Source organism: Salvelinus fontinalis, unplaced genomic scaffold, assembly GCF_029448725.1.
Source record: "Salvelinus fontinalis isolate EN_2023a unplaced genomic scaffold, ASM2944872v1 scaffold_0091, whole genome shotgun sequence".
NCBI lineage: Eukaryota > Metazoa > Chordata > Actinopteri > Salmoniformes > Salmonidae > Salvelinus > Salvelinus fontinalis.
This window is the reverse complement of record NW_026600300.1, coordinates 274013-288761: the sequence shown is the minus strand read 5'-3', so window position 1 is coordinate 288761 and position 14749 is coordinate 274013. Positions and strand designations below refer to the sequence as shown.

Genomic DNA, 14749 nt, shown 5'->3' with positions numbered 1-14749 from the left:
TGTATTGTTCTAGTGGTGTATGGACAGTGTGTTGTGTTGTTCTAGTGGTGTATGGACAGTGTGTTGTATTGTTCTAGTGGTGTATGGACATTGTGTTGTATTGTTCTAGTGGTGTATGGACATTGTATTGTTCTAGTGGTGTATGGACATTGTGTTGTTCTAGTGGTGTATGGACATTGTGTTGTATTTTTCTAGTGGTGTATGGACATTGTATTGTATTGTTCTAGTGGTGTATGGACATTGTATTGTATTGTTCTAGTGGTGTATGGACATTGTGTTGTGTTGTTCTAGTGGTGTATGGACATTGTGTTGTTCTAGTGGTGTATGGACATTGTATTGTTCTAGTGGTGTATGGACATTGTATTGTTCTAGTGGTGTATGGACATTGTGTTGTATTGTTCTAGTGGTGTATGGACATTGTATTGTATTGTTCTAGTGGTGTATGGACATTGTATTGTTCTAGTGGTGTATGGACATTGTATTGTTCTAGTGGTGTATGGACATTGTGTTGTTCTAGTGGTGTATGGACATTGTGTTGTTCTAGTGGTGTATGGACATTGTATTGTTCTAGTGGTGTATGGACATTGTATTGTTCTAGTGGTGTATGGACATTGTGTTGTATTGTTCTAGTGGTGTATGGACATTGTGTTGTTCTAGTGGTGTATGGACATTGTGTTGTATTGTTCTAGTGGTGTATGGACATTGTATTGTTCTAGTGGTGTATGGACATTGTGTTGTTCTAGTGGTGTATGGACATTGTATTGTTCTAGTGGTGTATGGACATTGTGTTGTATTGTTCTAGTGGTGTATGGACATTGTGTTGTTCTAGTGGTGTATGGACATTGTGTTGTTCTAGTGGTGTATGGACATTGTGTTGTATTGTTCTAGTGGTGTATGGACATTGTATTGTTCTAGTGCTGTATGGACATTGTGTTGTTCTAGTGGTGTATGGACATTGTATTGTTCTAGTGGTGTATGGACATTGTGTTGTTCTAGTGGTGTATGGACATTGTATTGTTCTAGTGGTGTATGGACATTGTGTTGTTCTAGTGGTGTAGGGACATTGTATTGTTCTAGTGCTGTATGGACATTGTGTTGTTCTAGTGGTGTATGGACATTGTATTGTTCTAGTGGTGTATGGACATTGTGTTGTTCTAGTGGTGTATGGACATTGTGTTGTATTGTTCTAGTGGTGTATGGACATTGTGTTGTTCTAGTGGTGTATGGACATTGTGTTGTATTGTTCTAGTGGTGTATGGACATTGTGTTGTTCTAGTGGTGTATGGACATTGTGTTGTATTGTTCTAGTGGTGTATGGACATTGTGTTGTTCTAGTGGTGTATGGACATTGTGTTGTTCTAGTGGTGTATGGACATTGTGTTGTTCTAGTGGTGTATGGACATTGTGTTGTGTTTTTCTAGTGGTGTATGGACATTGTGTTGTATTGTTCTAGTGGTGTATGGACATTGTATTGTTCTAGTGGTGTATGGACATTGTGTTGTATTGTTCTAGTGGTGTATGGACATTGTATTGTTCTAGTGGTGTATGGACATTGTATTGTTCTAGTGGTGTATGGACATTGTATTGTATTGTTCTAGTGGTGTATGGACATTGTGTTGTATTGTTCTAGTGGTGTATGGACATTGTATTGTTCTAGTGGTGTATGGACATTGTATTGTTCTAGTGGTGTATGGACATTGTATTGTTCTAGTGGTGTATGGACATTGTGTTGTTCTAGTGGTGTATGGACATTGTATTGTTCTAGTGGTGTATGGACATTGTATTGTTCTAGTGCTGTATGGACATTGTGTTGTTCTAGTGGTGTATGGACATTGTGTTGTATTGTTCTAGTGGTGTATGGACATTGTATTGTTCTAGTGGTGTAGGGACATTGTGTTGTTCTAGTGGTGTATGGACATTGTATTGTATTGTTCTAGTGGTGTATGGACATTGTGTTGTGTTGTTCTAGTGGTGTATGGACATTGTGTTGTATTGTTCTAGTGGTGTATGGACATTGTGTTGTATTGTTCTAGTGGTGTATGGACATTGTATTGTATTGTTCTAGTGGTGTATGGACATTGTATTGTATTGTTCTAGTGGTGTATGGACATTGTATTGTATTGTTCTAGTGGTGTATGGACATTGTGTTGTGTTGTTCTAGTGGTGTATGGACATTGTGTTGTATTGTTCTAGTGGTGTATGGACATTGTATTGTATTGTTCTAGTGGTGTATGGACATTGTATTGTATTGTTCTAGTGGTGTATGGACATTGTATTGTTCTAGTGGTGTATGGACATTGTGTTGTTCTAGTGGTGTATGGACATTGTGTTGTTCTAGTGGTGTATGGACATTGTGTTGTTCTAGTGGTGTATGGACAGTGTATTGTTCTAGTGGTGTATGGTCATTGTATTGTTCTAGTGGTGTAGGGACATTGTATTGTTCTAGTGGTGTATGGACATTGTGTTGTTCTAGTGGTGTATGGACATTGTGTTGTATTGTTCTAGTGGTGTATGGACATTGTGTTGTTCTAGTGGTGTATGGACATTGTGTTGTTCTAGTGGTGTATGGACATTGTATTGTTCTAGTGGTGTATGGACATTGTGTTGTATTGTTCTAGTGGTGTATGGACATTGTATTGTTCTAGTGGTGTAGGGACATTGTATTGTATTGTTCTAGTGGTGTATGGACATTGTGTTGTTCTAGTGGTGTATGGACATTGTATTGTTCTAGTGGTGTATGGACATTGTGTTGTGTTGTTCTAGTGGTGTATGGACATTGTATTGTGTTGTGTTGTTCTAGTGGTGTATGGACATTGTGTTGTTCTAGTGGTGTATGGACATTGTATTGTTCTAGTGGTGTATGGACATTGTGTTGTGTTGTTCTAGTGGTGTATGGACATTGTATTGTATTGTTCTAGTGGTGTATGGACATTGTGTTGTTCTAGTGGTGTATGGACATTGTATTGTTCTAGTGGTGTATGGACATTGTGTTGTGTTGTTCTAGTGGTGTATGGACATTGTATTGTATTGTTCTAGTGGTGTATGGACATTGTATTGTTCTAGTGGTGTATGGACATTGTGTTGTATTGTTCTAGTGGTGTATGGACATTGTATTGTTCTAGTGGTGTATGGACATTGTGTTGTGTTGTTCTAGTGGTGTATGGACATTGTATTGTTCTAGTGGTGTAGGGACATTGTGTTGTTCTAGTGGTGTATGGACATTGTGTTGTTCTAGTGGTGTATGGTCATTGTATTGTTCTAGTGGTGTATGGACATTGTATTGTTCTAGTGGTGTATGGACATTGTGTTGTATTGTTCTAGTGGTGTATGGACATTGTATTGTATTGTTCTAGTGGTGTATGGACATTGTGTTGTTCTAGTGGTGTATGGACATTGTGTTGTTCTAGTGGTGTATGGACATTGTATTGTTCTAGTGGTGTATGTGACATTGTGTTGTTCTAGTGGTGTATGGACATTGTGTTGTTCTAGTGGTGTATGGACATTGTGTTGTTCTAGTGGTGTAGGGACATTGTGTTGTTCTAGTGGTGTATGGACCAATACCGCGCACACACACACACATTATAAACATACACATTATACGAAAACACACACACACAACATGTATCTTCATGTCATTTGAAGATGATAAACAGAGAGACATACTCACACACAAACAACAGCTTTTACACACACACCTGTACTGACTCAGTCTCCTCCCGGAAACATTCAGGTTCAGGGGGGTCCAGCTGATAGTTCACTGCCTGGTACAACACCTGGGGAGAAAGGGAGACGGGGAGAGAGGGGGAGACGGGGAGGGAGGGAGGGAGAGAAGGAGAGGGGGGAGACGGGGAGGGAGAGAGGGGGAGACGGGGAGGGAGAGAGGGGGAGACGGGGAGGGAGAAAGGGGGAGACGGGGAGGGAGAAAGGGAGAGGGGGAGAGGGAGAGAGGGGGAGACGGGGAGGGAGAAAGGGAGAGGGGGAGAGGGAGAGGGGGGAGACGGGGAGAGGGGGAGAGGGAGAGGGGGGAGACGGGGAGAGAGGGAGGGGGGAGACGGGGAGAGGGGGAGAGGGAGAGGGGGGAGACGGGGAGAGAGGGAGGGGGGAGACGGGGAGAGGGAGAGAGGGGGAGACGGGGAGAGGGAGAGACGGGGAGAGGGGGAGACGGGGAGAGGGAGAGAGGGAGAGAGAGAGGGGGGAGAAGGGGGAGACGGGGAGAGGGAGAGAGGGAGAGAGAGAGGGGGGAGAAGGGGGAGACGGGGAGAGGGAGAGAGGGAGAGAGAGAGGGGGGAGAAGGGGGAGACGGGGAGAGGGAGAGAGGGGGAGACGGGGAGAGGGAGAGAGGGAGAGAGAGAGGGGGGAGAAGGGGGAGACGGGGAGAGGGAGAGAGGGGGAGACGGGGAGACGGGGAGAGGGAGAGAGGGGGAGACGGGGAGAGGGGGAGACGGGGAGAGGGAGAGAGGGAGAGAGGGGGAGACGGGGAGACGGGGAGAGGGAGAGAGGGGGAGACGGGGAGAGAGAGAGACGGGGAGAGAGAGAGGGGGAGACGGGGAGGGAGAGAGGGGGAGACGGGGAGGGAGAAAGGGAGAGGGGGAGAAGGAGAGGGGGGAGAGGGGGAGAAGGAGAGGGGGAGAAGGAGAGGGGGGAGAGGGGGAGAAGGAGAGGGGGGAGGGGGGAGACGGGGAGGGAGAGAGGGGGAGACAGGGAGGGAGAAGGGGAGAAGGAGAGGGGGGAGAGGGGGAGAAGGAGAGGGGGAGAAGGAGAGGGGGAGAAGGAGAGGGGGAGAGAGGGGGAGAGGGGAGAGGGGGGAGAGGGAGAGAGGGGGAGAGGGAGAGACGGGGGAGAGGGAGAGACGGGGAGAGGGAGAGACGGGGAGAGAGGGAGGGGGAGAAAGGGAGAGAGAGAGGGGGAGAGGGAGAGGGGGAGAGGGGGAGAGGGGGGGAGAGAGAGAGAGAGAGAGAGAGAGAGAGAGAGAGAGGGGGAGAGGGGGAGAGAGAGAGAGCGAGAGAGGGGAGAGAGCGAGAGAGAGAGAGAGCGAGAGAGGGGAGAGAGCGAGAGAGAGAGAGAGAGAGAGGGGGGGAGGGAGAGAGGAGGGGGAGAGGGAGAGAGAGAGGGGGAGGGAGAGAGAGAGGGGGAGAGGGAGAGAGAGAGAGAGAGGGGGAGAGAGAGAGAGGGGGAGAGGGAGAGAGAGAGAGAGAGGGGGAGAGAGAGAGAGAGAGAGAGGGGGAGAGAGGGGGAGAGAGAGAGAGAGAGAGAGAGAGAGGGGGAGAGAGGGGGAGAGAGAGAGAGAGAGAGAGAGGGGGAGAGAGAGAGAGAGAGAGAGAGGGAGAGGGGGAGAGAGAGGGAGAGGGAGCGAGAGAGAGGGAGCGAGAGAGGGGGAGAGAGAGGGAGAGGGGGAGAGAGAGGGAGAGGGAGGGAGAGAGGGGGAGAGAGGGGGAGAGAGAGGGAGAGGGGGAGTGAGGAAGCGAGTGAGCAGGACGCTTCGGCTCTGATCACCGCGACTTCGAGCCCAGTGCCTGGAAATAATTGTCACACTGTGTATGAATAGAAACTGATGTCGGTGTATCCTACTGTTATTATTTAGCCAATCCGAAGGCTGCTGCCTACCTGCCTCCTAAAGGCACCTACCTTAGAGCGGATGGTCAGATGACGCAGGTGCTTCGCTACAGGACTGTTTTGCTAGCACAGGCTGGAATAGAACGGGACAATATTCCAAACGCTTACAAGAAATCCCGCAACGGTATCAGACGAACCCTCAATCAGTCAAAACGTCAATACAGGACGAAGATTGAATCCTACTACACCGGCTCTAACGCTCGTCAGATGTGGCAGGGCTTGAAAACTATTACGTACTATAAAGGGAAACCCAGCTGCGAGCTACCCAGTGACACGAGCCTTCCAGACGAGCTAAATGCCTTTCATGCTCGCTTTGAGGCAAGCAACACTGAAGCATGCATGAGAGCACCAGCTGTTGCGGACGACTGTGTGATCACATTCTCCGTAGCCGATGTGAGCAAGATCTTTAAACAGGTCAACATTCACAAGGCCGCAGGGCCAGACGGATTACCAGGACGTGTACTCAAAGCATGCACGGACCAACTGGCAAGTGTCTTCACTGACATTTTCAACCTCTCCCTGACTGAGTCTGTAATACTTACATGTTTCAAGCAGACCACCATAGTCCCTGTGCCCAAGGAAGCGAAGGTAACCTGCCTAAATGATTACCGCCCCGGAGCACTCACGTCGGTAGCCATGAAGAGTTTTGAAAGGCTGGTCATGGCTCACATCAACACCATCATGCCAGAAACCCTAGACCAGGGACGTCCAACCGTGTTCCTGGAGAGCTACCTTCCTGTATGTTTTCGCTCCAACCATAGTTGTAATTAACCTGGTTCATTGGTGTGCCAGAACCTGGTTCTGGTGTGCCAGATTAGGGTTGGAATAAAAACCTACAGGATGGTAGCTCTCCAGGAACAGGGTTGGAATAAAAACCTACATGATGGTAGCTCTCCAGGAACAGGGTTGGAATAAAAACCTACAGGATGGTAGCTCTCCGGGAACAGGGTTGGAATAAAAACCTACAGGATGGTAGCTCTCCAGGAACAGGGTTGGAGTGAAAACCTACAGGAGGGTCTCTCTCCAGGAACAGGGTTGGAGTTAAAACCTACAGGATGGTAGCTCTCCAGGAACAGGGTTGGAATAAAAACCTACAGGATGGTAGCTCTCCAGGAACAGGGTTGGACAGCCCTGCCCAAGGCCCGGTCCAATTCGCATACCGCCCCAACAGATCCACATCCACAATCTCTACTGCACTCCACACTGCCCTTTCCCACCTGGACAAAAGGAAAACCTGTAGCTCAGAGTTCAACACCATAGTGCCCACAAAGCTCATGACTAAGCTAAGGACCCTGGGACTAAACACCTCCCTCTGGAACTGTATCCTGGACTTCCTGACAGGCCGCCCCCAGGTGGTAAGGGTAGGCAACAACACATCTGCCATGCTGATCCTCAACACAGGGGCCCCTCAGGGGTGCGTGTTCAGTCCCCTCCTGTACTCCATGTTCACCCACGACTGCGTGGCCAAGCACGACTCCAACACCATCATTAGGTTTGCTGACGACAACAGTGGTAGGCCTGATCACCGACAACGATGAGCCAGCCTATAGGGAGGAGGTCAGAGACCTGGCAGTGTGGGACTAACACCCGTGCCAATATATCCTCCAAACACCGGCTTCTCGGACACGAACACTTAAATAAATGATATCAAACAGGAATATACAGTATACAGGCACCAGGGGACCGACGGGAACGACAGGCACCAGGGGACCGACGGGCACCAGGGGACCGACGGGCACCAGGGGACCAACAGGCACCAGGGGACCAACAGGCACAAGGGGACACACAGGCACCAGGGGACCGACGGGCACCAGGGGACCGACGGGCACCAGGGGACACACGGGCACCAGGGGACACACGGGCACCAGGGGACACACGGGCACCAGGGGACCGACGGGCACCAGGGGACCGACGGGCACCAGGGGACCGACGGGCACCAGGGGACCGACGGGCACCAGGGGACCGACGGGCACCAGGGGACCGACGGGCACCAGGGGACACACGGGCACCAGGGGACACACGGGCACCAGGGGACACACGGGCACCAGGGGACACACGGGCACCAGGGGACACACGGGCACCAGGGGACACACGGGCACCAGGGGACACACGGGCACCAGGGGACACACGGGCACCAGGGGACACACGGGCACCAGGGGACACACGGGCACCAGGGGACACACGGGCACCAGGGGACCAGGGGACCAGGGGACCAGGGGACCAGGGGACCGACGGGGACCAGGGGACCGACGGGGACCAGGGGACCGACGGGGACCAGGGGACCAACAGGCACCAGGGGACCAACAGGCACCAGGGGACCAACAGGCACCAGGGGACCAACAGGCACCAGGGGACCAACATGCACCGACGGGCACCAGGGGACCGACGGGTACCAGGGGACACACAGGCACCAGGGGACCAACAGGCACCAGGGGACCAACAGGCACCAGGGGACCAACAGGCACCAGGGGACCAACAGGCACCAGGGGACCAACAGGCACCAGGGGACCAACAGGCACCAGGGGACACACAGGCACCAGGGGACACACAGGCACCAGGGGACCGACGGGCACCAACAGGAACCACAAAGATGTAGAGACAACACTTGCCATTTTGAATAAATGTTAAAAATGATTGTTTTTCCTGTATCTGTGAGTCCTGGCAGCAATGTTCCAACATCTAGTGGAAAGCCTTCCCAGAAGAGGGGAGGCTGTTATAGCGGCAATGTTCCAACATCTAGTGGAAAGCCTTCCCAGAAGAGGGGAGGCTGTTATAGCAGCAATGTTCCAACATCTAGTGGAAAGCCTTCCCAGGAGAGTGGAGGCTGTTATAGCAGCAATGTTCCAACATCTAGTGGAAAGCCTTCCCAGAAGAGTGGAGGATGTTATAGCGGCAATGTTCCAACATCTAGTGGAAAGCCTTCCCAGAAGAGTGGAGGATGTTATAGCGGCAATGTTCCAACATCTAGTGGAAAGCCTTCCCAGAAGAGTGGAGGCTGTTATAGCAGCAATGTTCCAACATCTAGTGGAAAGCCTTCCCAGAAGAGGGGAGGCTGTTATAGCGGCAATGTTCCAACATCTAGTGGAAAGCCTTCCCAGAAGAGTGGAGGCTGTTATAGCAGCAATGTTCCAACATCTAGTGGAAAGCCTTCCCAGAAGAGTGGAGGATGTTATAGCAGCAATGTTCCAACATGTAGTGGAAAGTCTTCCAAGAAGAGTGGAGCATGTTATAAAAGCAATGTTCCAACATCTAGTGGAAAGCCTTCCCAGAAGAGTGGAGGCTGTTATAACAGCAATGTTCCAACATCTAGTGGAAAGCCTTCCCAGAAGAGTGGAGGCTGTTATAGCAGCAATGTTCCAACATCTAGTGGAAAGCCTTCCCAGAAGAGTGGAGGCTGTTATAGCAGCAATGTTGCAACATCTAGTGGAAAGCCTTCCCAGAAGAGTGGAGGCTGTTACAGCAGCAATGTTCCAACATCTAGTGGAAAGCCTTCCCAGAAGAGTGGAGGCTGTTATAGCAGCAATGTTCCAACATCTAGTGGAAAGCCTTCCCAGGAGAGTGGAGGCTGTTACAACAGCAATGTTCCAACATCTAGTGGAAAGCCTTCCCAGAAGAGTGGAGGCTGTTATAGCAGCAATGTTCCAACATCTAGTGGAAAGCCTTCCCAGAAGAGTGGAGGCTGTTATAGCAGCAATGTTCCAACATCTAGTGGAAAGCCTTCCCAGAAGAGTGGAGGCTGTTATAGCAGCAATGTTCCAACATCTAGTGGACGGCCTTCCCAGAAGAGTGGAGGCTGTTACAGCAGCAATGTTCCAACATCTAGTGGAAAGCCTTCCCAGAAGAGTGGAGGCTGTTCTAACAGCAATGTTCCAACATCTAGTGGAAAGCCTTCCCAGAAGAGTGGAGGCTGTTATAGCAGCAATATTCCAACATCTAGTGGAAAGCCTTCCCAGAAGAGTGGAGGCTGTTGTAGCAGCAATGTTCCAACATCTAGTGGAAAGCCTTCCCAGAAGAGTGGAGGCTGTTATAGCAGCAATGTTCCAACATCTAGTGGAAAGCCTTCCCAGAAGAGAGGAGGCTGTTATAGCAGCAATGTTCCAACATCTAGTGGAAAGCCTTCCCAGAAGAGTGGAGGCTGTTATAGCAGCAATGTTCCAACATCTAGTGGAAAGCCTTCCCAGAAGAGAGGAGGCTGTTACAGCAGCAATGTTCCAACATCTAGTGGAAAGCCTTCCCAGAAGAGTGGAGGCTGTTATAGCAGCAATGTTCCAACATCTAGTGGAAAGCCTTCCCAGAAGAGTGGAGGCTGTTATAGCAGCAATGTTCCAACATCTAGTGGAAAGCCTTCCCAGAAGAGTGGAGGCTGTTATAGCAGCAATATTCCAACATCTAGTGGAAAGCCTTCCCAGAAGAGTGGAGGCTGTTGTAGCAGCAATGTTCCAACATCTAGTGGAAAGCCTTCCCAGAAGAGGGGAGGCTGTTATAGCAGCAATGTTCCAACATCTAGTGGAAAGCCTTCCCAGAAGAGTGGAGGCTGTTATAGCAGCAATGGGGGGGAACCAACTCCATATTAATGCCAATGATTATTCAACGAGCAGGTGTCCACATACTTTTGGTCATGTAGTGTGGTGCCAGAAAATAACATCTCACTCAACATCAACAAAGGAGATGATGGTGGACTTCAGGAAAAACTCCCCCCCCCCCCATCGACGGGACCGCAGTGGAGAAGGTGGAAAGCTTCAAGTTCCTCTGCGTACACATCACTGACAAACTGAATTGATCCACCCACACAGACAGTGTTGTGAAGAAGGTGCAGCAGAGCCTCTTCAACCTCAGGAGGCTGAAGAAATGTGGCTTGGCACCTAAAACCCTCACACACTTTTATAGATGCACAATCGAAAGCATCCTGTCGGGCATTATTATCGCCTGGTACGGCAACTGCTCCACCCGCAACCACAGGGCTCTCCAGAGGGTAGTGAGGTCTGCCCAACGCATCACCGGGGGCAAACTACCTGTCCTTCAGGACACCTACACCACCCGATTACAAAGGAAGGCCAAAAATATCATCAAGGACAACAACCACTCATTCCATGGAGGGCTGAGTGTGACCTTAATTCATCAATCAAGTGAGGACATGAAAACCCACAGACAATTGGCCTTCCATGGAATGAGTTTGACACGTGGTCTAAAGGTTAAGGGTCAGGGGATACCTGTGTCTGTAGGTCACTAGAGGCAGCCAGGAGAGGGTGGATGCTGGCGGGGGGGCAGTGCGTCAAAGAGAAGGCCAGCAGCTCCTGGCGAGCCCTGAGGTCCAAGTACCCCTCACACTGTCCAAGCAGGCTACACACTTCCCATCCATCACCATAACCTGTAGAGGAAGGAGGGGGGGAGAGATGTCACAATAGCATAAGATGAACTACTTAACCCTAATTGCTTCTGTAAGTGGCTCTGGATGAGGGTGTCTGTTAAATGATTAACAAGTAAATGTAGACTCCCAGCTCTGACAGAGAGAGTCCCAGCGCTGACAGAGAGAGTCCCAGCGCTGACAGAGCGAGTCCCAGCTCTGACAGAGCGAGTCCCAGCTCTGACAGAGCGAGTCCCAGCTCTGACAGAGCGAGTCCCAGCTCTGACAGAGCGAGTCCCAGCTCTGACAGAGCGAGTCCCAGCTCTGACAGAGCGAGTCCCAGCTCTGACAGAGCGAGTCCCAGCTCTGACAGAGCGAGTCCCAGCTCTGACAGAGCGAGTCCCAGCTCTGACAGAGAGAGTCCCAGCTCTGACAGAGAGAGTTCCAGCTCTGACAGAGAGAGTCCCAGCTCTGACAGAGCGAGTCCCAGCTCTGACAGAGCGAGTCCCAGCTCTTATAGAGAGAGTCCCAGCTCTGACAGAGAGAGTCCCAGCTCTGACAGAGAGAGTCCCAGCTCTGACAGAGAGAGTCCCAGCTCTGACAGAGAGAGTCCCAGCTCTGACAGAGAGAGTCCCAGCTCTGACAGAGAGAGTCCCAGCTCTGACAGAGAGAGTCCCAGCTCTGACAGAGAGAGTCCCAGCTCTGACAGAGAGAGTCCCAGCTCTGACAGAGAGAGTCCCAGCTCTGACAGAGAGAGTCCCAGCTCTGACAGAGAGAGTCCCAGCTCTGACAGAGAGAGTCCCAGCTCTGACAGAGAGAGTCCCAGCTCTGACAGAGAGAGTCCCAGCTCTTACAGAGAGAGTCCCAGCTCTGACAGAGAGAGTCCCAGCTCTGACAGAGAGAGTCCCAGCTCTGACAGAGAGAGTCCCAGCTCTTACAGAGAGCAGTGAGTGAGGGACAGTGAGGGACAGTGAGTGACAGTGAGTGAGTGAGTGAGAGTGAGTGAGTGAGTGAGTGACAGTGAGTGAATGAGTGAGCCATAGGGCTCTGGTCTAAAGTAGTGTACTATCGTTGTGTGGGGGGGGTTTCATTGTGTGGGGGGGGTTTCGTTGTGTGGGGGGGGTTTCGTTGTGTGGGGGGGGGGGGTGTTTCGTTGTGTGGGGGGGGGTTCCGTTGTGGGGGGGGTTTCATTGTGTGAGGGGGGGTTCGTTGTGTGGGAGGGGTTCGTTGTGTGAGGGGGGGTTCGTTGTGTGAGGGGGGTTCGTTGTGTGGGGGGGGGTTCGTTGTGTGGGGGGGTTTCATTGTGTGAGGGGGGGTTCGTTGTGTGGGGGGGGGTTCGTTGTGTGGGGGGGGTTCCGTTGTGTGGGGGGGTTCCGTTGTGTGGGGGGGGGGGGGGTTCGTTGTGTGGGGGGGGGTTCCGTTGTGTGGGGGGGTTCCGTTGTGTGGGGGGGGGGGGGGGGGGGGGGGGGTTCCGTTGTGTGGGGGGGGGGGGGTTCCGTTGTGTGTGGGGGGGGGGGTTCCGTTGTGTGTGGGGGGGTTCCGTTGTGTGTGTGGGGGGGGGGGTTCCGTTGTGTGGGGGGGGTTTCGTTGTGTGAGGGGGGTTTCGTTGTGTGGGGGGGGTTTCGTTGTGTGGGGGGGGTTCCGTTGTGTGGGGGGGGTTCCGTTGTGTGGGGGGGGTTCCGTTGTGTGGTGGGGGGGGGTTCCGTTGTGTGGGGGGGGGGGGTTCCGTTGTGTGTGTGGGGGGGGGGGTTCCGTTGTGTGGGGGGGGGGTTCCGTTGTGTGTGTGGGGGGGGGGGGTTCCGTTGTGTGGGGGGGGTTCCGTTGTGTGGTGGGGGTTCCGTTGTGTGGGGGGGGTTCGTTGTGTGGGCGGGGTTTCGTTGTGTGGCGGGGGTTCCGTTGTGTGGGGGGGTGTTCCGTTGTGTGGGGGGGGTTCCGTTGTGTGGGGGGGGTTCCGTTGTGTGGGGGGGTTCCGTTGTGTGGGGGGGGGGGTTCCGTTGCGTGGGGGGGGGGGGGGGTTCGTTGTGTGGGGGGGGTTTCGTTGTGTGGGGGGGGTTCCGTTGTGTGGGGGGGGGGTTCCGTTGTGTGGGGGGGGTTCCGTTGTGTGGGTGGGGGGGGGGTTCCGTTGTGTGGGGGGGGGGGGGGGGGTTCCGTTGTGTGGGGGGGGTTTCGTTGTGTGGGGGGGGTTTCGTTGTGTGGGGGGGGGGTTATCGTTGGTTCCACCGCGTGAGGCTGCGCAGGCCCACATTTATGAAGTCGTTCACTGCAGTTAATAACGAGCACGCACCCATTAAGGAAAATCACTGTAAAAACGGTTAAATTGATGAGGAATTAGATTAATGAGGAATTGAAAAAAATGGTACGGTTGAGAGGGATGAGGTAAAAGGAATGGCAAATAAATCTGTCTGCATAACCGATTGGCAAACGTACTGCAAAATATGAAATCCATGTGACTAAACTGAATTTTAAAAAAGAAGAGGAAACTACACTCTGAAACAGAGATAAATGACAGATAGAATGAAGAGTAAAAGCTTTTGGCGGCACCTTCCATTACATTTTGGGGAAGAAGGCAAATTCAGCTCCATCATTTATTCAATCAGATGGCTCATTCATCACAAAACCCACTGATATTGCCAACTACTTTAATTATTTTTTTTCCATTGGCAAGATTAGCAACGTAAGGCCTGACACGCCAGCGACAAACGCTGACACCGCACATACAAGTATTCAAAAGTTTGGGGGTAACTTAGAAATTAGCTTGTTAAAAAAAAATTAAAAGCACTTTTTTTGTCCTTTAAAATAACATCAAATTTATCAGAAATACAGTGTAGACATTGTTAATGTTGTAAGTGACTATTGTAGCTGGAAACTGCAGATTTTATAATGGAATATCTACATAGGCGTTACAGAGGCCCATTATCAGCAACCATCACTCTTGTGTTCCAATGGCACGTTGTGTTAGCTAATCCAAGTTTATCATTTTAAAAGGATAATTGATCATTAGAAAACCCTTTTGCATTTATGTTAACACAGCTGAAAACTGTTGTCCTGATTAAAGAAGCAATAAAACTGGCCTTTAGACTAGTTGAGGATTTGAGAAACAGACGCCTCACAGGTCCTCAACTGGCAGCTTCATTAAATAGTACCCACAAAACACTAGTCTCGACGTCAACAGTGAAGAGGAGACTCCGGGATGCTGGCCTTCTAGGCAGAGTTCCTCTGTCCAGTCTCAACGTCAACAGTGAAGAGGAGACTCCGGGATGCTGGCCTTCTAGGCAGAGTTCCTCTGTCCAGTCTCAACGTCAACAGTGAAGAGGCCACTCTGGGATGCTGGCCTTCTAGGCAGAGTTCCTCTGTCCAGTCTCAACGTCAACAGTGAAGAGGCGACTCCGGGATGCTGGCCTTCTAGGCAGAGTTCCTCTGTCCAGTCTCAACGTCAACAGTGAAGAGGCGACTCTGGGATGCTGGCCTTCTAGTCAGAGTTCCTCTGTCCAGTGTGTTCTTTTGCCCATCTTAATCTTTTATTTTTATTAGCCAGTCTGAGATGGGGCTTTTTCTTTACAACTCTGCCGAGAGGACCAGCATCCCGGAGTCGCCTCTTCACTGTTGACGTTGAGAACTTGTTTCCTGAAACGAGTTACCGAGCTTCACATTTATGCTCCATCCGGCGGTCCGGAGGCTCTGCATAGCTCCACTGTAGTTGGGGGGGGTGGTAGACCCTGTATAAACAAACTCACTTCCTTTCAACTTCCTTGACAACAAAACATGGAGAACTTTGAGCTATTAAAAAAACAT

General features: G+C 51.2%; 1 protein-coding gene across 1 annotated transcript in view; it reads right to left on the bottom strand.

The window, feature by feature from the left end:
* The window catches only part of nbas (NBAS subunit of NRZ tethering complex), a 346091-nt gene that overhangs the window by 158277 nt on the left and 173065 nt on the right, over positions 1-14749 (bottom strand). Inside the window, exons 34-35 of the mRNA XM_055911766.1 lie at positions 10824-10981; positions 3696-3773 (exon numbers count right to left, since the gene is read on the bottom strand). Coding sequence (XP_055767741.1) covers positions 3696-3773; positions 10824-10981 — 236 coding nt within the window. The remainder of the gene's footprint in view (positions 1-3695; positions 3774-10823; positions 10982-14749) is intronic.